This window comes from Leptinotarsa decemlineata, unplaced genomic scaffold, assembly GCF_025532065.1.
Source record: "Leptinotarsa decemlineata unplaced genomic scaffold, Ldec_3_MD MMD2_tig00000010_RagTag_RagTag, whole genome shotgun sequence".
In the NCBI taxonomy this organism is placed as follows: Eukaryota; Metazoa; Arthropoda; class Insecta; order Coleoptera; family Chrysomelidae; genus Leptinotarsa; species Leptinotarsa decemlineata.
Genome location: NW_027412538.1, coordinates 9,560,111 through 9,583,978, shown reverse-complemented (window position 1 = coordinate 9,583,978; position 23,868 = coordinate 9,560,111). Strand labels below are relative to the sequence as shown.

At 33.2% G+C, this 23,868-nt stretch overlaps 2 protein-coding genes across 3 annotated transcripts in view; both read left to right on the top strand.

Annotated features, from left to right (window-relative positions):
* Positions 1-23,868, top strand: part of LOC111508743 (activating signal cointegrator 1 complex subunit 1) — a 144,668-nt gene that overhangs the window by 97,820 nt on the left and 22,980 nt on the right. The window lies entirely within an intron of this gene.
* Positions 1,539-23,868, top strand: part of LOC111508736 (uncharacterized) — a 28,340-nt gene continuing 6,010 nt past the window's right edge. The window contains exons 1-15 of one of the 2 annotated variants that reach the window (XM_074171404.1): positions 1,539-1,834; positions 2,121-2,390; positions 3,713-3,967; positions 5,285-5,492; positions 6,454-6,525; positions 7,022-7,343; positions 7,406-7,714; positions 8,070-8,209; positions 8,286-8,510; positions 9,324-9,540; positions 13,717-14,401; positions 18,191-18,648; positions 19,363-19,630; positions 21,970-22,108; positions 22,192-22,439. In XM_074171404.1, the coding sequence (XP_074027505.1) occupies positions 2,168-2,390; positions 3,713-3,967; positions 5,285-5,492; positions 6,454-6,525; positions 7,022-7,343; positions 7,406-7,714; positions 8,070-8,209; positions 8,286-8,510; positions 9,324-9,540; positions 13,717-14,401; positions 18,191-18,648; positions 19,363-19,630; positions 21,970-22,108; positions 22,192-22,439 (3,769 nt within the window). In that variant the 5' untranslated portion in view covers positions 1,539-1,834; positions 2,121-2,167. The remainder of the gene's footprint in view (positions 1,835-2,120; positions 2,391-3,712; positions 3,968-5,284; positions 5,493-6,453; positions 6,526-7,021; positions 7,344-7,405; positions 7,715-8,069; positions 8,210-8,285; positions 8,511-9,323; positions 9,541-13,716; positions 14,402-18,190; positions 18,649-19,362; positions 19,631-21,969; positions 22,109-22,191; positions 22,440-23,868) is intronic. The other variant, XM_074171405.1, reaches the window with a different exon arrangement.

Below are 23,868 nucleotides of genomic sequence, written 5' to 3'. Positions count from 1 at the left end.
TTATATCTCATTTTAATCAATGGTAATTAACTATGAAAAATTTACTATCCATTTCATGTTTAGAGCATACATATGAATATTTATTTATTTTTAGCACTGTTAAATCCACTCTTCTCGAAGCATATGTATCCATTTCTCACATCTAACCTCATTAATATGAGGTTTTATAAATGGTATAAAAAACACGTTTTCTTCCGGATATCGATAATACGACGTACAATTCGCAAAACAGCAATGCTTTGTTGGCATTATACTAGCACAAAATAATTTTTTATATCAGATTTATATTTTTAAATAATAAATTAATATAACGTAAATAACACTGTTTCAAATGTGAATAGTTTATGTTTGTCCCTACTACTAGGGCTGCCTCTCGTGACACGTTCTCTGTACTATTATCAGAAAAAAGGCTCATTAGAGTCTAATACATGAGCGGCAGGGCAATTTTACCCGCAAGAAAGCATTGTCGTCTGTAGATTTTTAGAGTTGCTGAAAATGATGTCAGGCGAGTGAATATTTTATATTTCATTGGTAAAATGAGTTTCAATTCAATTGCTCCATAGGAATTGCATAGCTAACATTTTTCAGCACGAGCTGTTTGGCGCTCAAAGAGAAAATACAAATGTTGAATCAAACATTTTAATCGTCTTCACCGAATAGCGATGAAGAATTTGAAATAGTAGTTGAAATATCCGTAAGAAGAAATAAAACCATTTAACACATGACATAATGAGTTTCAATCATGAAATTAGTTGGGCGAAGTAAATCATATGTGAAACAGTTTTCTATAAGACACTTCTGGTAGGAATGTGGTGAAATATATCAATATTTAGGTTTTCTGTGCATTCTGATACTCACAATAATTTAATCTTCAACAACGGTGAACTGCATAAAAAGCAGCTCAAATTATTGTGCGTTCTGAATTTATATTATACTTTTCACTGTTTATTAGGTATATAACCTTCCACAATCTGAAAAATATGTTCCCAAAAACAATGAGAAGTATTGAGTTCTTCACAACAAAAATACTATTATATCCAAAACAAACACTCTTCGCACTCACTTTGAAATAATAAAAAAATAGTGATTTGAAAGGGTTATATTTTTAGGAGTGATTAATTTTTGGGAAAGAAAGTTTTTGGCTTTCTACTACCAAAAAAATGGATGAGAGAATCTTTCAAAGAGAGGAAGGAAGTAATCAATTTGAATGCAGTTACTTATTTTCAAATTGATTACTTCCTTCCTTTCTTTAGAAGATTCTCTCATCCATTTTTTTTGTATCAAATGGAGTAGTAGAAAGCCAAAAACTTTCTTTCCCAAAAAAAAAATAGTATTATGTAAGCCAGTATTATGTAGTAGTAGTGCTGTGGAGCGACGTGTGCTGAAATTTATGTTTCATACGGACTGCACCAATATAGAAATTTTTCACAACTCGTGTAGTAAGTGCAACAAGAGGGTACAACTCGTTTTACCAATGGAAAACCCTATTCGACAGTGGCATATGTTACTCATGTCACTTTTTTATGTGAACTGTCACTACTGTCAGTGTACAGTGTCCGACAATTTTAACTCTGTGCTAGAATTTTATTTCCAAATTCCTGACATTTGATTGAATATGGTGTTGATGAGAATAGATATAAGCAAAAGGAATTGTTTAGTGTCAAGTTTATCTAGTGCAATGTGATAATTCCACTAGAAACAGTAATTTTTCGGTAGTGTTTTATACCTCTGCCATGAATTTCATTATTGTTTGTATGGAATTATGATTGAAGGAAAACCATTCTATTTTGGAGGAGGTCCGAAGTTGGATTAATTGGAAAATGATGTCTAAAGTGTGAGTTAAAAATATTTTCTTATGAATTTTGCACCAATGCAATTATTCTCTTCAAAAATGTTTTTTGATATGAAAGTAGGTTACTCAAAACCATTGGTAGGTTATAAAAAAACATTAAGTATTGCTCTTTTTACGAAAATACAGTTAAATAAACGAAATATGTATGCTATTAATTTTTTTTTCAAAGCTTCTAAATGAAATTTTGGATAGTTTGTTAATATGGTCTATTTTCATAACTTCATTCCATTATCTGCTTCAGTTGACACCTTTTTCGTTATTTTTTTAGAGAATGACTGTTATCAATATCTTTCCCATCCCTGTTGAAGTAAAAAAATGAGTTCCAGACCTGGCTCTGGCTCAAAACTTTCAACAGGGCACAGACGATCTGAGTCAAGTGGTCACCATAGACAGAGTTCTGGTAGTCTCAGTCAGAACAAGTCAGATTCTGGACAGAGTTTGAATTCTGATTACCATGGACGTCAGAAGCATGCACATCATCGCTCAAAATCAGGTGTTAATGAGAGAGAAGTTGAAAAAGAGACCAATACATCTAGATGTAAGTTTTGTTGAAATTCATTGTTATCTTCTAATATTCTTACTTATGACTGATTTGATTATGATTTACAATACTTCAAATACCTCATGAAAATATGTGATGGAGTTAGCTTACTTGTTGATGAAAGTCCATGATAATGTATTCAAATTACACTTTATTATGAGATTTTCACTTAACATCTTCACTATGATTAAAAGTCTGACAATAAAGTCTTACTTGGAACAACTGTAATGAAGAAAGAAAAGCACAAGTCTCATAAATTGGAAAAAGTCAAAATTCAGCCAAACTCACTATTACAAAACAGTTTTTTTTATTTCATTTAATTCAGTCAGTGTGTCGTCAATTATGAAATGTCTGAAATATGTACAACCATTTTTTTTGTGAATATGGTAAATTGTGCTTGTCAGACTGTTGAGCTCATCTTTTCTATGAAATGAAAAACTTCCAAGAAAATACCTTTTATAATGGCAGGACTACTTCATTTATTGAATCTTATTTTTTCATGGTTTGTATTAGTGCCTCAATATATTCTGTGAAAAAAAAAAGGGAATTCAGTTGCCCCAGGAATTTATACTTGACTTTTTGATAAATGAACAAAAAATTGTAGGTATATCTATTCTAAACATGCATTCTAATATTTTGATTTATGTCTGAATATGTTTGGTGGTTTTCAAGTATTCCCCTTTTGTGTCTGGGCGCTACCGAATGTGAAATTTTTCTTCAAGAAAATTCTTTTTGTGTCTAATGCGTGGTCACTTTGCTTTTTGTTTCAAGTCAAGCATCAACCAAGATTATTTCATTATCTCAGGCATCCCAATTTTTACTGTTTGAAAACGTTTTATGAAAGTGGATTTTTCAAGAGTGTTAACATCGGATTCAGTACCATTATTTATCAGAATTTTTTTAAAACACTGTGCTTGAGGCTGTGAAAACTCAATTAACCTCTCCATGAAATTTTTTCTTCATCAATGCAAATATTTGGTTAACCTCTGCGCATTTTTTTTCATAAATACAATTGTTTATGATATGAGATAAACTGAAAGGTATTCTTATAAAAAAGCTGAAATCCTCAAAGATCTCTTCAATATCCTAGTGGATTAGTATCTACGGTATAGTTTGAATTGAAAGTTTCACATCAACTGCTTACTTTTGAAAGGGTTGTTTATTGCTAATTTGACTTTTTTACTTAATTATAATATATTTATATATTATTCCACTAATCACAAATCTGATAACAAAGATTGTCAGTTGTAACAAGTGTTGCCACCTATAATTATACATCAAACCGAACCACAAATAATATTTCAACAATTTGTTTCCAGCATCTCTCAGATTGGAATTTCGCCCTGTCTCCGGCACCCAGCCAGAAGATCGCCATTTTACCAGACCCACTTCTTTATATCCTCTCAGATCGAATGACAGTGGAATAATTGGCCATGATCCTCTTCAACCAGAGAGGGAACCTATATGTTTCGATGTTGCCTTAGTGGGTGCTCCTTCTGAAGTAGAACAACTTGTTAATAACATCAAACAGGTTGCAGAGCAGTTCCTATACCACTGGAAAACTTTTCCGATAAGTAAGTTTCAATTATTGGAAGTATAAACACATTATGTCAGAATTTTCCGTTCACTTATTGGGGGCTTAGTATTAGGATCTGTGATTTGTTAAGTTCTTGTGAGTTAATATATCAAAATATATATATAGAATCTTCCGGAAGTTTAGTACTGTCCGGTGTGCCTCAAGGATCCCATTTGGGACTGTTGTTGTTCGATGTTTTTATGAACGACATTCTGTACTACTTTTCTAATGCAGAATTCCTGCGCTTTGCAGATGACTTAAAAGATAATCAAGAAAATTGATTCATGAGACGACTGTGTTAAACTCCAGAGCGAACTTGATGTTACTTCAATGGTATGGAACCTAATACAACTAATGCCATTCCATAAGTTTCAGCAACAAACAAATTTCTGTGGCATTCATCTTATTTTATGAAGCAAGTCCCACTCAATAATGTTACGAAAATAAAATGACTTGGGTTTACTTCTGGACAACTCACTTTCTTTTCAGCCCCACATATTAGCCACTGTTGATAAGTATCTCAAAATGCTTGGCTTTCTGAGAATATGCACTTCAGTATGTCGGGAAATTCTGTATTGCTCTCTAGTAAGAACTCATATGCAAGCCACATCCATATGTTAGAACAAGTTCAGACAAAATTACTGAGATCGGTTGTGTTTAAATTCAGAAATACCCCTGAGGACTACATATAAAATTAGCTGTACACTTTTACCGATTTCCTAGATTCACTAGAAATACAGTTACATTATCTAAACCAAACTGCAGAACTAATTAGTACCTTCATTATTTTGTGCTACGGACTATAAGAGCGGCAAATAAAACATACTTTGATTTCTTTACTTCTCCATCCCAGTTTCAGAGGCAGCCGAATTTGGGGTGGAATACATATGGTTTCTGCAAACGTTTTTCGGACGGAACAATCAGTTCAGTGATATATTTATAATAAACATAAGACATGCCCAAGTTCTGGTGAAAAACACCTTACCCCTTGCCTCTCATGTGAACCTACGAATTTGTAGGTACATGTGGCAGATGCCCGATGGAAAAACAACAATCTGCCACATGTTCACGTCCACTATGTCTCGCTTGTGTTTGCAAAATTATTTTTATCAAGTATTTTTTTTTTTTGGTTATTCACATTTTGTCTTCAATCGAGGACCGCCTGCCCGATACTGATGATGCCCAACAGGCTGAAACAACTGTCCACCGGTGGATCTAAATTTGAAATCAATATGGGAATGATCAGAATAGTACTTATTTATTTATCTTATATTTATTCTTTTAGAAATGACAAAAAATACATTTTCTTTTGCAGTTCTGCCTAGTCCAGTTTCACACTGCGATTTATTTTCTTCATCTCAACTTTCATCTGACGGATCCTTAGGCAGATGTAAGACTAAGTATCATCTTCGTGATTTATTTCTGGCTCCATCTTTCGATGAATTGGATGCTGTTGCTGTTGATGGAAAGGGAGAGCCAAGGAAATTGACTGGGAAACAACTTGAATATATTAGAGAAAGGGGGTATGTGTGTTTTTTATATCAGAAAACATAAAAATCTATTAGTCAATTTTCATTTTGATTAAGTTTCTGTCTCAGACAGTCGCGAACTTTTATGAAGTGGACAGTCCATGGGGCTGTGATGGAGTATCAACAATGATAATGATAATAAACATTTTATAACCTCTGATACTGAAATTAAAATATGGTTGTTGATAATTTTTTGAACAGAAAAAAATTGGTGAATTGAAATTGAAGTTTTACACACATGTACTTCAAGTCAGTATATATTCCATGAGTAAAATCATCATTATTTTCAGAACCATATTAGAGTTACTTTGTGTTCTTTTTCAGTGAATTAATATTTTTTGATGACTTGATACCTTTTACACCTCCCCAAAAACAGAGGGTAAATATACCCTCATTTTCTTCTCAAAGAATGAAAACCTCATATTTCAAAAATTAAGACTAAGAAAGAAATTTTTACTTCAGCAAAACTAAAAAACTGTTAATCGGTGAATACATCTCCCCTTATGAAGGCGTGGTCTACATTATTGGCAGAAGACTCAATTCACAAGTATCAAAAGATACATGAGACTCCCAAAAGCGGTTATTTGCATATGTCAAGATTTGACATTCAGTTGCCAAAAAGAGGTTCGTCCTTTGTTGTTAAGCAATAATGGTTGATGTCAAAGCTTGACTTTTCAGCCTTGTTTATCTTTGATATTTATGCATTGACTCTTTTGTTGATCCAATAGATGGCGTATTCACTACTCAGGTTTATCCTTCCAGAATTGAGTCTCAACATTGTATTAGTGATTTGGCGTAGTATCACTAATGAGACCTTAGTGGGTTGAAACAAAGCTCTATCGCTCAATGGGGTTGAATAACGAATGCTTTGTTTCTGGACTCTGGTTTCATATGAAAATTTTTGTAAATGTAGAATTAACCTAGGTTAAATTATAAAACATGTTTATTTGTAAAGCTTGCACAAGGACAAATTTGGAAAACCCAAAAGATTGAACCTGGAACAACTAGAAAGTATTAGATTACATGGGTATGTGGATTGATTGTGAATTGTCTAACTGGATCTACTTTTCTGCAGCATTTTGTTCTCAATTTTTTTCTGTTTTGAATTTAGCTTGCCAATTCTGATATTGTGAATCACACGTTTTTGTGAAGTCATTCACAAAATGATTGTCAAATTCAATCAATTAGTAAATTAAACTATTATGTGTTATTTTGCCATTTATTTCAGCTTACAAATGATTTGAGATAGCTTTGTATTTTGGTTTTTGTGTTGTTACTTTCATTGAACGATTTCGATAAAATCTGAACAGTAAAGATCAAAAAAATGACTAGTTTAAATGATATTCATTGTTCAGATTTTCTTTGAGAGGTTTTCGAGTGTTTTTGAGTTTTCTCTTGTTTATTTTTATCGGCTTTGTCTGTGAACTTCCAAAAATTAACTGTAGAAGTGTATGGAAAATCTGTGCAAGTTTTACTGAATGCCGCACTGTAGCACACTGAAAAAAGTTTGTCCGAAATTTCAGCATTTTCGAAGTAGAATCATTGAACTTTCCTGGACAGCAACACCGTTGGAAACTATCGCAACTGCTGCAAAAAGGAACTATTAATAGCCATGACTCACTGTTGAACGATCTAGCTCTAGCATTACGTTTCATAGTTGTAACAGCCAAAGGCAGACTTGTCTCACATTTCTTCAGCGTTTCGCAGGCTGCTGAAGCTTTCATTTCGGGGCTGCTGAGAATTTTAGATGTTTTAATTGGAATACCTAGTTTACAAGCTCACAATTTAGATGCGAAAATCAGAGAGGAAAGGAATAAGTACCTTGTTGCGGAGTTAGTTTGTAGGGTGAGTATTATTTACTTTCACAAAATCACCGTGTACTTTTATGTTCCGATTTTACGTTGTAGCCAGAGAATGAGGAATCTCTCGAAGTTTTATGTTCTTACATTCGTAAACAGCTAAGAAGGGCAGCTACCGAGAAATTCGAGGTCGCAAGGGAATGTTCCCAACCTCCTGTTTCTCTACCCTACAAATTTTTGACGCCCTCAGGTTCTGAGTTAGATTTGAGGTTATGGGATAGAGGAATGATGAGAAAAGCTATGCCCATTCTGGTTTCGATATTGGAGAGGGAAACTAGAGGTTGGTTCTTGCATTTTAGAGAAAGACTGATTGCCGAACTGCGGACACAAAAAATGCCGGATGAAGATATAGAAAAGGTAAGCTAAAACAAAAAGACTAAGTTCTGTTTTCATTCTTCATTTAAACTCTTGTTATTAGAGAAATGATTGGCTAGGAATCAAAACATAATATAAGCTTGTCATGTAGAATTAACAATAATTATAAGTAAATATAAAAAGTCGTACATATATAAATATAAAAAACAAATGTTAACATTTTGCTCATGTGTATAGAAAATTAAGTTGAATCAATAAATGGATAAATATACATTACTATTTTCAAGAATCATTATCTTTATTTTTGTTTATTTTGACAATAATTTTATATCTGATGTGTTTTTATCTTTGATCATAATCCTAGTTCTTCGATTCTTTTTGTAGTATTATTTTTCAGGAGGTTAATGACGCAGTTATGAAAGAGTATCTGCAGAGGGTTTATAACAGCATACTTTCCCATCCTGATATTATGGCGTTAGGTGAAGGAATTGCCCAGTTGCTAGTGCAGCAAGCTCAGAGTGTAGTTTTAATGCATAGGTAATTAGATTCACAATAACTTTTTTAATAATAAGTGTTTACAATAGACTGCAAAAATTATACTTGTATTTTTTAGAGCTGTTGAAAACGTACAACATCGATTGCAAAAATCTCAGGAAGAGGTTAAATCCAGACTGTGTAACTTTCATCCAGTAATGTCCAGAATCGGCCCGTGGTTGAGATCAAGATTGAGGGCAGCAGAACAAAGATTCAGTCAGGAGAATCAGTGGAGCGCCCATGAAGAAGCTCTTGTATTATGTAATGCACAACGCTTGCTACAGACCATTTATTTTCTGAATAGGTGAGATATCTTGAATATGAATGCTGAAAATAAATGTACACATATTCAAACTCGAGAAATATTTAAATGGAAAGTTTTGATTGATGCAACTAGTTTTCCTTTATTTGCAGTATTTTAATATCAACAATTGTTCACAAAAAAGATTTGAAGCTTTGATAACTTCTAATTATTATATTCGAGCGCTTTTGATAGCAGGCTGTCTTCATGGCTCTACTCAAACTGAACGTTTTATCTTCTTGTTTGTTTTTTTATACGGTTACAACGCCTTAGTATAGGTATTTGTCCTCTCCTTTCATCCGGATGTCTCTTTAAATTTGCCTGTAGTTGGGTTACATCAGGCACCAACACAAGTACTGGCAAATTTAAAGAGACATCCGGATGAAAGGGAAGGACAAATACCTGCACTAAGGCGTTCTAACCGTTTAAAAGAACAAACAAGAAGATAAAACGTTCAGTTTGAGTGTTAATATTAAAATTGAATGGAAAGTGTATAATATCTGAGGAGACTACTTTGAAGGAAACAAACTAGAATTTGATGAATAAATAAAAAAAAATTGAGTAAAATGAAAATTCACTTGATTTTTTGAACAGATCTCATATTTCCAGAACCAAAAATACTAGAGTTGATTCAATTGTACCCAAAAACTGGCAACTTTTCCACAAACAATACCAGCTATTTTCCATTTCCGTCTCTTGCTGTCCACGAAAAATGAAGTGATTAGATTTGACTTGATTCAACTCGATATTTTAGTTTCATACCCTATACATGATACATTATCAAATTATTTCAAGAAATAATTTTATTCTCCATAGGGATCTCTCCTTCATGAAAGAAAGGGAACCAGCATTACTGAGAGAACTAAGAAAGGATAAAATCCCAACAAGAAGCTTTTTGTGGCCCACACAAATATGGCTCCCTCAGAATTGGGTTATCAGAAGGAATTTCCAAGGACAATCCGAAGTAGTTCCAACGGTATTGAGCAAGCAAGTGACTAGTATCACCACTCCCAGATCGGATCCTACTCAGCCAGTAAGCAGAAGTTCAAGAATTGTGTTTACAGATAATAAAAGAATGGTTATTGCAGTGTTCATTGATTTAAGAAAGGCGTTTGATGTTGTTGACCATACTGTTCTTCTGAACAAACTATGTTTCATAAGGGGAAAAACTTATTCTCTCATTTGCAGGTGAACCCTGCAAAAACCGTTTACATGCTATTTAAACAAAAAAAATAGAATTCGTGGAAATATTGAAATGAGAATAAATAACTCACCCTTAATGAATGTTGCAAAAACCAAGTATTTGGGATTCATAATAGATGATAAGTTAAACTGGTCAGTATACATAGAACATATTAATGATAAAATTGTACCAATGTTAGGAGCTCTACAGGCTGATTCACGGTGGATGGCACATTAGACGTTTCTGGTGAACCAGACAACAGATCACTTTGAAAATTTAATGGAGGGCATATTCGGACATTCTCTAGCCAACTAAAATATTTTCGACAATGCGGTGTTGCCGCTTCTATTAGAAAGCAGTAGCAACTTTGATTTTTCAAATGGAACACTCTGTATATAATATTATTTTTGGAATCTCCAACAATTGCCCGACAACTTTTCTTGATATTTCCCTATACCTATCTGTTACCGTTTTCGAAATAAAAATTAATTTCAATTTTTTTCTTCGAAAATCATGACTTCTAAAAATGCCGATATCTTTTAGTTAAGAAGTACTATGATATCGAAATTTGGTTTGGAGTTAGGTGATACTTGGACACTTCCCACACGTCAGCCTAATCTCCGTTACTTCAATACAGGGTGGTAAAAAACAGTTTTTTCGTTTGCTTGAAAAAGTTGCTGAAATTTGATTATTTTAAATGGAAAACCCTGTATATTATTGAAAATTCGGAAAGCTGCTGAAATTTGCTTTCTTTCTATGTATATCATACCTATACCTAACTAGTCAAGTTTCGGACTTATGAACATTTATTTGTGAAAATGTCCCTTCAGAATGGTATTTCCATTCGGTATTTGGTAAGCAAGCCATGATTACTATTTGACAGTAGCGTTGTGACATTCTCCTAATAATATCGACATTTTCGTCACTTCAGAAGTTGCAAATACCTTCAAAACGATGGAACAAAACTATTCAAACGAAGTTCTTATGAATTTGTTTATTATTTTTGGACAGTGTGACAAAATTATCAGCAGAACATGTAGAAAGTTCAATGAAATGTATCCGAATCTACCGCCAATGAACCTCAAGAAATTTATACGAATTCAGAACAATTTCAATGCATTTGGATCAACTTTAAAAGCACCAAGAAACTTGCCTCGACCCGTAACTTTCGAAGACAACCAGATTAATGTCTTAGCATATTTTCACGCATTTCCCGAGTCATCGATAAGAAGTGCTGAAGAAGATTTGGGTATAAAATATTCATCGGTTCAAAGAATCTTGCGAAGACATAAAATGCATGATTATAAATTCACCAAAATTCAAGCAATGAAGCCTCAAGATCCTCAACAGAGAGTAGAATTTTGTGAAATGTTGTTGACACGCATTCAAGAAGATCCACTTTTTTTAAATAAAATTATTTGGACTGATGAATCGAAATTTTCGAGAGAAGGGATTTTCAATAGAAAAAATCGTCATTATTGGTCCAGTGAAAATCCTCACGTCACAAAAGAAGCCGAATTCGTATAAATTTCTTGAGGTTCATTGGCGGTAGATTCGGATACATTTCATTGAACTTTCTACATGTTCTGCTGATAATTTTGTCACACTGTCCAAAAATAATAAACAAATTCATAAGAACTTCGTTTGAATAGTTTTGTTCCATCGTTTTGAAGGTATTTGCAACTTCTGAAGTGACGAAAATGTCGATATTATTAGGAGAATGTCACAACGCTACTGTCAAATAGTAATCATGGCCTGCTTACCAAATACCGAATGGAAATACCATTCTGAAGGGACATTTTCACAAATAAATGTTCATAAGTCCGAAACTTGACTAGTTAGGTATAGGTATGATATACATAGAAAGAAAGCAAATTTCAGCAGCTTTCCGAATTTTCAATAATATACAGGGTTTTCCATTTAAAATAATCAAATTTCAGCAACTTTTTCAAGCAAACGAAAAAACTGTATTTTTTTACCACCCTGTATTGAAGTAACGGAGATTAGGCTGACGTGTGGGAAGTGTCCAAGTATCACCTAACTCCAAACCAAATTTCGATATCATAGTACTTCCTAACTAAAAGATATCGGCATTTTTAGAAGTCATGATTTTCGAAGAAAAAAATTGAAATTAATTTTTATTTCGAAAACGGTAACAGATATGTATAGGGAAATATCAAGAAAAGTTGTCGGGCAATTGTTGGAGATTCCAAAAATAATATTATATACAGAGTGTTCCATTTGAAAAATCAAAGTTGCTACTGCTTTCTAATAGAAGCGGCAACACCGCATTGTCGAAAATATTTTAGTTGGCTAGAGAATGTCCGAATATGCCCTCCATTAAATTTTCAAAGTGATCCGTTGTCTGGTTCACCAGAAACGTCTAATGTGCCATCCACCGTGAATCAGCCTGTATATAGGTGTTCCAGTTACTTGAGTTTCAGTAATAGATACTTGGTTTACAATGCATATATATTGGCGAATATTAGGTATCTGTTAATCATATGGGGTAATTGTGGCATTATTATGGGGTAATTGTGGCAAAAAAATTCAAATGCTACAAAATAAATCAATAAAAATGTTATTTCAAATTCCATTTCGAACCCACACAATTGATTTATTCTCACAGACTGAACTACACCCAATTAACTATCTTCTTAAACTTGAGCAATCCATGAACATATTCAAAATTAAAAACAAAAGACTCGAAAGCAACAACGATCTACTAGTCAACAACCAGTTTTATGAGTATAATAATACAAGGGGTAGAAATGACTTACACCTGAACATGGTAAGAACGAACAAAGGATTATACAATCCTTTTACACAGGCTCTAACAGTCTTCAATGAATTACCTGTCCATATACGTGAGGTGTCGGGCTATAGTTCATTCATCAATAGTTTAAAAGAACATCTGAGTCTCGAACATGTCTGATGTGTTACTACTACCCTACGGACTACCCTTTTGGGGTTTTTGTAGGAAAACCTTATGGAATTCTGTGTTCATTCTACAAAAGAGAGCAATCCGTTATTTGTAGAAGGCCAAAGCAAGGGATCACTGTAGGCCACTATTCATCAAGCATCAAATTCTTACGCTTACATGCCTTTTCATTATGGAGACTGTATGCTTGATTCACAATCGACATTTATCGAATGATAACCCATTAAATCCCAGGCACACCAGAAATAACTGCCATATCTCCCTGCCAATACCTAGGTCGACTCAAATTGAAAATTCAATAATATACGAAAGCAAAAAAATGTACAATCATTTGCCTGAACATTTTAAAGCAATCGGAAATAAAAAAAAATACAGGAAGGAGATAAAAGTATTTCTCATTTCAAAATCGTATTATGACCTGCAGGAATATTACAATGACCATTTTTAATCATTTATATTTGCATAAAGATATAGGTATCAACTTCATGTCTAGATATTGTTTTGTAATTAGTTTCGAATATATGTGAGTGAATGTCATCATTCTATTTGTCATGGTTGTGTTATATGGACATTTTATATGGACATTTTATTTAAACATATGTGTATATATATATATATATATATATATATACACACACATATATATATATATATATATATATATATATATATATATATATATATATATATATATATATATGTGTGTGTGTGTGTGTGTATATATATACACAATTATTCATCTTTACATTTTATATTTTCATATTTTTTGTCTCATATGTATTGGACACAGTGGATATCCACTTCATTGTTATTTATTTACTTTGTCAATAAGAATGATTATTCTTGGACAATAAAGTACAGTTTGATTGATTGATTGATGCTATGAGCTTTGTAGTGGTTTTCCAGTTTATGTGTTTCACTTGTCATGTTGAATGTTTGTGAATCCCGAGACCAACATGTTTGCTGATTAGGGAGAATAATAACATATTTTATATTAATAGTGTCTCAACTGTGTTGAACTATACACTGTTGTTATATTTTTAATTAAAAAAAAAAAACTTTATTGGTTTGTTATTTGTTTTCAGGTATTTCTGGTGGAAAAAGAAGTGGTTAGAACAACAACAACCCGTTGGCCTTTGTGGAGAATTTTCAATTATTTTCATAGAACATGGTGTTGGACGTGGAATGCAATGTTTTTTTTCGGCATTGTCCTTCCTTGGTGTAGCCCTATCGGACTTCGAGCATTATTTTGTCTGGAACCGTTCATGCCAGATTTGGAGCTGTCACAAGTCAACGGTACTCTATTTCCTAGAAAGAGTAGTCTGACTCCGACTTTGATGTCCCGATTATTGAGTCTTTGGAGACATATTTCCAAGTCTAGAACACACTTTGAGACCAAACCAGATACCGGTTTCATCGGAAAAGGATTTACGAGACACATCAATCGCATTTGGAATTACTTCGTGAAGGGTTTATTTGGGACATCTTTTCTAGTAATTGTTTTTCCAATTGTTTGTTTTTTAGTAATTTTATTCAGTTTGTTCATTGCCGCTACAACAGTTATGTGGATGCCTTTGTTGACTTTTGCTGTTCAAATAACGAACTTACTCATTTACGATTTAGATAGTCCTGACCAAAGAAGAAACAGATTTCTGGTGATTTGCGAAGCTTTTTTGTGGAATATCGGTATACAAGGATGCCTTCAACCGTTGGCAGCAATGTTTGTTGCTGTAATTGTGTGTCCGATGATATCCCTCATTATTTTTGCAGGTAAGAAATTTTTATTTTCTAAGATAATAGAAAATCAGGATTCTATAAGTCAAAGTTACGAGAAAGTTGCATAAGAGAGAGAGAGAGAGAATATTTAGTGCTGGTAGATTTCAATTGAAAATTCAGCTCTCAATGTAGTTTTCCATATGAATAGTTGAATTTGAAATCAGAAAATTAATGAATTGATAGTATTATCAAACACTTCCTCCCTTTACATTTGAAGAGTTTTTTTTTTAATTTTTCCTTGAATAAACTAATATTTGTCGAATAGAATGTGATAGGTAAAGTTGATAAGAGGTTGGTTAAAAAAATAAGGTGAATTTTCATTTTCCTCGAGAAAAATGTATTTATTCATTAATTTCTATTTTGTCCCCTTTATCTTAGTCCTTTCATGGGTCTCTTCAATCTTGGGAGAAGTAAAAGTCGCAGGGGGCCAAATCTGGTAAATATGGTGGTGGAGGCAATATCGGTATTGTTTTTGGCCAAAGAAACGCAAATAAGCAATGACCATCAAGCAGGTGCATTCGTGAAGAGAAGCTCTGCATTTTTTTCACAATACACGACGTTTTCTTCATATTGCTTCTTGCAAGCAACACAAAACTCCAAGATAATATTCCTTATTGACTGTACGATTATGTCGCAAGAACTTCTGATGCACTACGCCACAGTAATCGAAGAAAACAGAGAGCAAAACCTTGACATTTGATCGAACTTGGCGTGCTTTTTTTTGTCTTGTCTCTCCTGGGTGCTTTCATTGGGATGGTTGGACTTTGGTTTTGATGTCTCGACCAAATACCCATGATTTGTCACCAGTTAAGACCCTTTTAGGAAACTCTGGATTGCAGTTACGGTCAAATTCAAATTCTTTACTGACCAGTTGAGTACAAAATTGTACATATGGCCAGTCATAATTTTCACAGTAAACAATACACCCACAATATATTATATATATCATATTATTTGCAGTTAACAATAAAATAATTATATTAGATTAGTTCGGACATTATCTAATAAGATATAAATTGATTTGAAAAACCGAAAAGAATCTGTCAAAATCAAAAAGGGATTAGCTGAAAAATAACAATTATATTAAGCAAAAAAACTGAAGTTACAGTGAAATGAAATACAAACAACCAAACAAAAAATGAAACTATTAACACGAGATGAAAATCAAATTATTAACAAGAAATTAAAATTAAAAATTGAAAGATTCGAAGCCATGTTACTTCATGATGTTTCGATTGTTAGTATCCACAATCGTCTTCGGGTGATAACTTATCACCCGAAGCATACATACAGGTGAAGCTAATAAAAGCGTGTTAAAAAAAGTGAAGTAAAAGTTTGAGTCATTATTTTGATTCACTCCAAAATATGTAGAACTCTTTTTTGAAGCCAACTCATTTCAATAAAAAAAAATAGTTCATCTGAGACACTTCTTTAACAATCTTTTTGATACGTATCTTACTGTTTTTTGAGTATATATCTTTCCACAATTTAGTTTCCTTTAGATGGGCGACGTTTCGGAAAACAATCCTTTTCCGTTTTCAAAACTGAAAAATTCACTTGAAATTTTCGCCTCAATTGTAATTGGCTATACTTCATTCGACCCACGTCAACGATATCACTAATTATAGGGTAATTTCCATAATATGTGCACCGGCAAAATTGTTTGAGCAAATCCTATACAACAAAATTTATTTTAATGTTCAAAATACTATTGATGAGTGGCAACATGGTTTTGTTAATAAAAAATCTATAAATACAAATTTATTCCTATTCACCAATGATGTTTACAAAACATTTGAGAATCATGACATATTCCTTTCCAAACTCAATAAGTTTGGTATCAACCATGTTTTAATCAATAACCATCTACAGAATCTTAACTTTGTAGTCAGATATAATGGTATTTACTCTGATCCCTATGAAGTCACCTCGGGTGTCCCACAGGGATCAAATTTGGGGCCTTTGCTGTTTGTTTTATTCATCAATGATCTAACATCATGTTTACATTTTTCTAAAGGGCTCTTTTTTTGCAGATGATTTCAAATGCTTTAAAGAAATTCAAACCGTCAGAGACTGTGTTGCACTACAAAAAGACATTGATAGAATACATAATTGGACCATTGAAAATAAATTATACTTTATTATTGATAAAGTAATAGCGTTACCTTTTCTTTGCGAAAAAAACCCATTGAATTTAGTTAAGAAATTGGAGATACTTTCCTTAACAGAAAAAACGAAGTGAAAGATCTTGGGATTATTTATGATAACCCTTTGTCATTCTCGAAACATTTTGATGAAATTTGTGAAAGGGCTAAGAAAATGTTGGGATTTATTATAGGTTCGTTCCAACCTTGAGTCACAAACAGATTTCCAACTGTTTGTAAATCGTTGTCAACGCGCATGTCTGGTAAATATTGGTTTCTGATTAATTTGAAATTTCTGATTGGAACAGCTGATAGTTCAACTGAAGTTGGCATGGAATTTCAACATAGCCTTAAAAAATAAATCTAATCAAGTGTATTTCTGGAGAGTAAAAAAAGGTTGCAGTATTTTATATCTCTATTCTATTTACTAATCAACATGGAACTGGAAGGTCACCACAATAATTAATTTGTGTAATTAAAGATGTTCATATTTCAGGTTCACTTAAAGAATTCCTAATTTTTCCTGCGCCAGCAAATACATAATTTATTTTATAACAATGTTTGCAGGTTATGTTGTTTACAAGTTGCATGAAAATAAAACAGAAACAGTTATACGGAATACGCATGCGTCAGATTAATGGTTAGAAGATAATCCTCAAACCATTCTGACAGATTTCGAACAGGTTTGAATCTTGGATGGAACAGAAAACTGATAGTTTACTAATGGTTGGAAACTCATGTTGGAACGCAATCACATTACTGTGCAGAATCCTGACTGTCAGAAACGGTTTCTGACGCTGGTTGGAACGAACCTTATAAGATCTAGCTATTCGTTTGTGAACGTATTCACGATAAAATATCTTTATATCACACTTGTAGGACCAATATTAGAATTTGGTTCGCTCATTTGGAAATCCCAACCACACATGCGTTTAAACAGAATCGAAAAAATACAAAATAGGTTACTGAGATATCTTTACTATAAAAAAAACTCTGTTGGCCGGATTACACAAAAGTCAGATCAATGGTTTTGAGGCAGCATTTCAAAATATCATCTCTATATATTAGACGGGATAATGTCTTTATACAAGGTGATAAACAATAATATTACAGATATGAACATACTCGAACTCATAGATTTTAATGTTCCTCAGTATCCTACAAGAAGTCCAATCTTTTTGAAACTACCCAAGGCAAGTAAAAAAATAACTGATCTGAGTCCTGTCTCAACCATGCTTCGTAAAACAAATTAAATTAATGTTTTAAAAAAATTAGATTTCAGTAATTCCTTCTCAGGCTTCAGATCTATGTTATTAATTATTTATTAGAAATATAACTGTGATCTCGTAGAGAATAAGTTTGAAAATAAATCTTTCAATTAATTTGTAATAAGAATTTCCATGTAATCAGGCTGTTAAGTCTGTGAGGAAAATGAAATAAAATAAAAATTATGAAATAAAATAATAGATGTAGCCATTACTATGTGGTAGGAGATCATCATGAAAAATGAGAATTTAAATTTCCTATGAATAGAAGATAAGAAGTTTTAATTCTCATTTTTTTAAATAATGAAATGTTTATGTCTTTCAAAGAATACTTGTGGATATATTTTGATAATTCAGAAATATTTTGACTTCAGGCGCTTTCGCTCGATATTGGCTCCGACTTCTGTGGGACACTGCAATCTTCCATCTTATAATAAAAAAACGGGGCCGTGTTCCGGCCAGCGACAGTTTTGTCGTCAAAAGAATCGCCGGACCTGGCTTGGTGTCTGATTACTATTTCCAAATCAGCCCAGAACAAGCTCTGGCAGCTTTTGAGGCCAAGATGGAGCTGGACGAACTGGCCGCTTACCAAACAGTTATCGAAAATACCATCTTGCAACCTCAGAAAGACTTTAGCCATTTTGTTGAAGCATGTTTTGGCAGCTTCTCGGCTCAACTCGCTAAAAATGGACCATACAAATGTTTGGAAAAGGAAGCTCAAGATCTGATGACGATTCTGCATGAGAAACTTGAGAGGAGGCGTAGGGATTTGCAAACGGGCCTCAATGTGACTGTGAAGAGTAAAGTCAAGCTATGCACGCCAGAGTTGAAAGTGGGTATATCTATACTTCTTTTCAGGTTCACAAATATTTTATTATTCCAACAAGTTTACAATGATTGGGAGAGCTTTTCTTTTTCATAAAATGTATAATCAAGTTATACAATTTATTGACGGTAAATCCCATAGTTTATTAGTTGTGCAAACAGTTATTTGTGTAGTTTAAATCGCTTAAGATGTGTTTTTTCCGGGATCTTACCCTTCAACGTGCGATTCCCAGTATCAAATAATTTAAACTGTAGAAAAAGTAAACCGTCAAATGATAGAAATAGGTCATCAATGGCAAAAACTCGATCTGTTTTTTGGAATATACAACTGCAAAATGATATTGTTTGATAAAAAAGTCACAAAGAGTTTTTCTCAAAGTCAAAATGGCAAAAAACAATCAATCTGGAACAGAAGTCGTTATTATGACTCTTATTACCATTCACCTTTGTGTCAAGGAAACTTGTAGTATGACGCTTGTGCAATTCATTGGTCAAAGAATTCTTTTATTTTCTTGTTAAAATTGTTTATAGTAAATTGTATATTCAACTAGTCCAATATGATTTATTAAGATGGATTTTTATACTGGGTCTCGTAAAACTGTGGTGATGAAAATCTGTTGAACCATAATGACTTTGCCAAATATAGCTTCAATGAATTTCTCTTGTTGATTACTTACAAGTCATGTTCATTGGCAACAATTCCAAAATAATTAATTTTCAGGTCGCTATCCAGCAAGGTGCTATGATGCTAGAACGATTCTATCCAACCCACATCTTCCCGAAATTAACTTGTTCAGAAGACCAGTTTTGGGACAGTAAGGCTCTCAGCCCCGGTGATTGGGCCGGTCTAGCAGGACTTTTGTATTCGGAACTCTTCAGTTTAGATATTCTGACACCCTTGGATCATACTGATACCAGTTTCCGTCTCGATACTCACCCTCAAGCTGACTTGTCTCGATATACGGACATGGTGCAGTGTGCGCAATTAGGTGGGCCTTCATTTTTGTCTAGTTTGTAGTCTGTTTGATATTGATAGAGAGTAAGTAATAATAATAATGTTACAATATTTACTTGGGGTTTGTTTTCAAAACAACAACACTAATAATACTTAGACAACTTTTATTTACTTAATACACAACTGCTGCACTGATTATAATTCACTTTGAATACTCGCTTGCTTGAGACTTTGAACACTCTCTTACTACTCTCTCTCTCTCTGCCGAAGGAACTCGCTCTTTTATAGTAAGATCAATGCATCTAGAATTTCTAGAAATTCCATATCCATCGCGATGTTTCGCTCTCAAGATCGACGTTGGAATTCTTTGATCGAGACTTTTCCAGTTATCGCGCGTGTGACGTCATGCTCAGGTAGAGGTCCCTTCGTCGAATTGGGTGACTGTAGTCAGCTGCGGCGTTAGGGATTTTGTTACAATAATAATAATTTTATTAGTCTCAAGAAACACACAGTTTTTAGACATGTCAATACAATTTCTAAAATAGGCTTGACAGGATAAGATTCGTCAATATAGTTTCTAAAAAATGGTTGTAGATAAATTAGAGTTACAAAAAAAAATACAAGTTAACAAGATTAAATTCCAATCGTATAAAAATTGACTGAAATGTAAAGCCATGAGCTTTACAAATTATAAATCACATATCTAACAAATTATATATATTCAAAGTTGAGTAAGAGTTCGGGAGGTGACCACAAAAGTGTCTCTTTCTTCTTGAATAACTTCGAAAAATTGATCAATTTCATACAAAGGATGTTTGGTTAATATTTTCTTCAATAAGTTTTTGAATCTTCTAAATGGCAAGTTACGAAATTTGACAGATAAGGCATTGTATAGCTTAATTCCTATATTATCTGTTTTTTTCAAGCTGTAGGAACAGATTTGATTTATTTCTTGTATAATGTTGGTGTATATCCTTGTGAGCAACTTTATTCATCGTTTTGTTGAACAAGGAGCAGATTTTCATAGACAATAACTGAGTATAGGGTCATTATTTTAAGTTTTGCAAATATTGGTCGCCTTTTTTCTTCATAATTGACTGCAGATTTTTGAATGACAAATATTCTATTAAGATGTACCTTTGATGCATTATTCCAATTGATTATACCATACCTAAGGACTGAATGAAAAAGTGAATGATATGTTGCAAGTACCGCACTTTGATTTACTCTTTTTTTAATTTTTCTGATACCAAAAACTGTCTTGGTAAATTTACTACACATGCTATTTATATGGTCTATCCATTTCAGGTTGGAATCTATTTGTACTCCCAAAAATTTGGTAGAATTTTTGTTATCTCGATTTAGGCAAATTGTTTCAAAAGTTAGAGTTTCTGTTTTTGTTCATTGAGAATCAAGTCATTTGGTGTGAACTATGATCGAGCTTTCTCTAATATATCAGTATGGATCACATGAGGATCATCTATTTTATCTATTTTTTTGCTCAAGGTTGCATCATCTGCATACAGTATAGTTTCTATGTCTGACAAGTTCATCACGTGAGGCAGGTCGTTGATATAGATTAGAAACAGAAGTGGCCTCAATATTGACCCTTGTGGCACTCCTCTTAATATTTTTCTTCTTTCACTTTTGGTATTTCCCAGATAAACAATTTGATATCTTTCGTTAAGGTATGACTTCATCATGTCCAGGCAGACACCTCTCACTCCGTAGAAATCTAGTTTGGCCAATAAACTCGAGTGATTTACAGAATCGAATGATGAAGTAAGGTCTGTAAAAACGCTCACATATTTTTCTTGGTTATCAAAGGCGTCTTTTATACTATTTGTGAGAAAGTGTATTGCATAAGACGTCGATTTTCCTTTCCGAAATCCAAATTGATGGATATCTAAATATGTTACTAGTTGTTCTTAAATTATGTGTTCGAAAATCTTTGAGAAGGTTGGCAGTATTGCTATCTGTCGAAAATTTTTTGGTTCGGATGTAACGCCTTTTTTATGAATTGGCAGGATTCTACCTATTTTTCATTGCTGAAGGAAGTAGCCTTCACTTAGACAAGTATTGATAATATCCGTAACGGTTGAGTTATACATTCAATGGCACTCTTTATGACTAAAACATTCACACCGTTTATATCTTCAGTTTTTTTATTTTTCAACTTAGTTATGATTATTCTCACCTCATCTGTCGATACAGGCCTAAAAAACATCGACTAACTATGCATTCAAAATGTTTGTGAAGTGGAAAAAATTGACGTTACTTCAACATTTATTTTCTTTATTTGCCATCTTTTACATTTTTGAAGTGCTTTCATAATTTCTTATGTCTCCCTTGCCTGATTATTTTATTCAACAGGTGTTGGTGGGCCCGATTTATTAGGAAACGTCTATACTCCTAGAGGCAATATACAAGTTCATTCACCATATCTGGATGTATCTGCATTCAACCCAAAATCAAAATTAACTGCCACAGGAAAGAAAGCAGACAAAGCAGAGTAATTATTTCTTTACGCGCATGCATTATAATTATAATCAGACTTGTTTCAATATCATTCTATCGATGTTATTGTGTTTACAGAGAAATGTCTGCAGCTATGGGTTCGTTGAAAGCAAATGCAAAGACTACTCTGTGGATGCCATGGAAAAAACATAGCCGTCCTTATTCGCCGGATAAAATGGTGATACCTCTTCCGATTCCGCACCCTGCTCATATTGCGGTAACAATTTACAATAGAGATTCAGATGATCCTATCGCTTTAGAGTCTGACATATGTCAAAGTATATTGCGAGGTATAGAGGAAAGTCATGTGTCTCCAGACGACAGTGGTAAGTTGATTCTTTATTCATTTTATCCAAATTAGCATGCCATACTTCTGATAATTTCGAGTTTTGGTATTTTCTGGAGGTTTCTCCCTCCAATAACGGTAAAAAATTAATAATTATAAGGTACTCAGTTCTGTACTTCAAATTGGCATGAGGATAACCAAAATATGAAATTCAGTCACGACTCACATGTGGAATCTTATTATGGGGTTCAGCATCAGCAGCTCAGAAATTATTTGTACTGTAGAAAAAATGTTATTGTTAATAAAAGTCGGAGATAATCGTGCAGACCATTATTTGCCAATCTGAAAATACTTCCTCTCTCTTGTCCGTATATTCTAGAAATATTTTGTTACATTAATATTACTGTAGTTTATCTCAAAGCCAAGCCGTTATTTTAACACCTCGACGCGTGTTTCGTTCACCAAGTGATCATCAGTTCAATGTTCCTCTTGAAGATGATCTGATCATCAGTTTAATCTTCCGTTTGAAGATAATCACTTGTGAATACGAGATAGATCGGAGACATCTTACTTGAATTAAATATGTATTTTGAAGTTCGAACATTTATAACAATATCCTGTGAGACTTCATAGTACATAAAATGTTTCGATAATAATTATAATAATGAACGATTTTATTGGTAGATTCAAACTAAAATAACAATAGCGCCAGAGAAGATGACCTACCGAAAGGCACCCAAAGGAACCCAAAGAGGGGTGGGACAAGAGCTTGCTTCCACTTAACCAACCGAACAAAATTTTTACAGGGTGTGACATCTTAACCTATTACAAGCAAACAAACGAATTTTCAAAGCATGCTTTATTGTCTGAAGAATAGAATTCTTATTGACAAAGCTTCTAAATGTAATAGTACATAAATCGTGACTGCTTAAAATGATCAGGAGGTCATGATAATTAAATGAAATAAAAATTATGCAAACCAATATGGATTGTCGGATGTTGAAAATGAATGAACTTATAAATGTATATATACAGTCGTGCTACTATAAAATATTTTCACAACAATACAGTGAAATAGATATCAAAACAGTTTTCCCTAATTTATTCTATATCAATTGGTATATAAATACAAAACAGGACAGAGTTGTCAGATGATAAAAACATTAAAATAATATATATATATACACATATATACATACACACATAATAATTTAATAAACTGTTTTGATTTCTTAATACAGGCAGTTAATAAATACATACATATATAGTCATACATACACACCTACCCTTAACACTATTTAGTGAGAGACATGGATACGACATATTTTGTACTGCTGTCACAGCTATTCAAAATTTTGTTCGAAAAATTCCCTCAAATTATATAACGGTCTTGTCATTGAAAATGTTTTTACAGCCCTTCTGAATTTCGGAGTGCTATGAATATTTTTAATTTGCTTTGGTAGATGGTT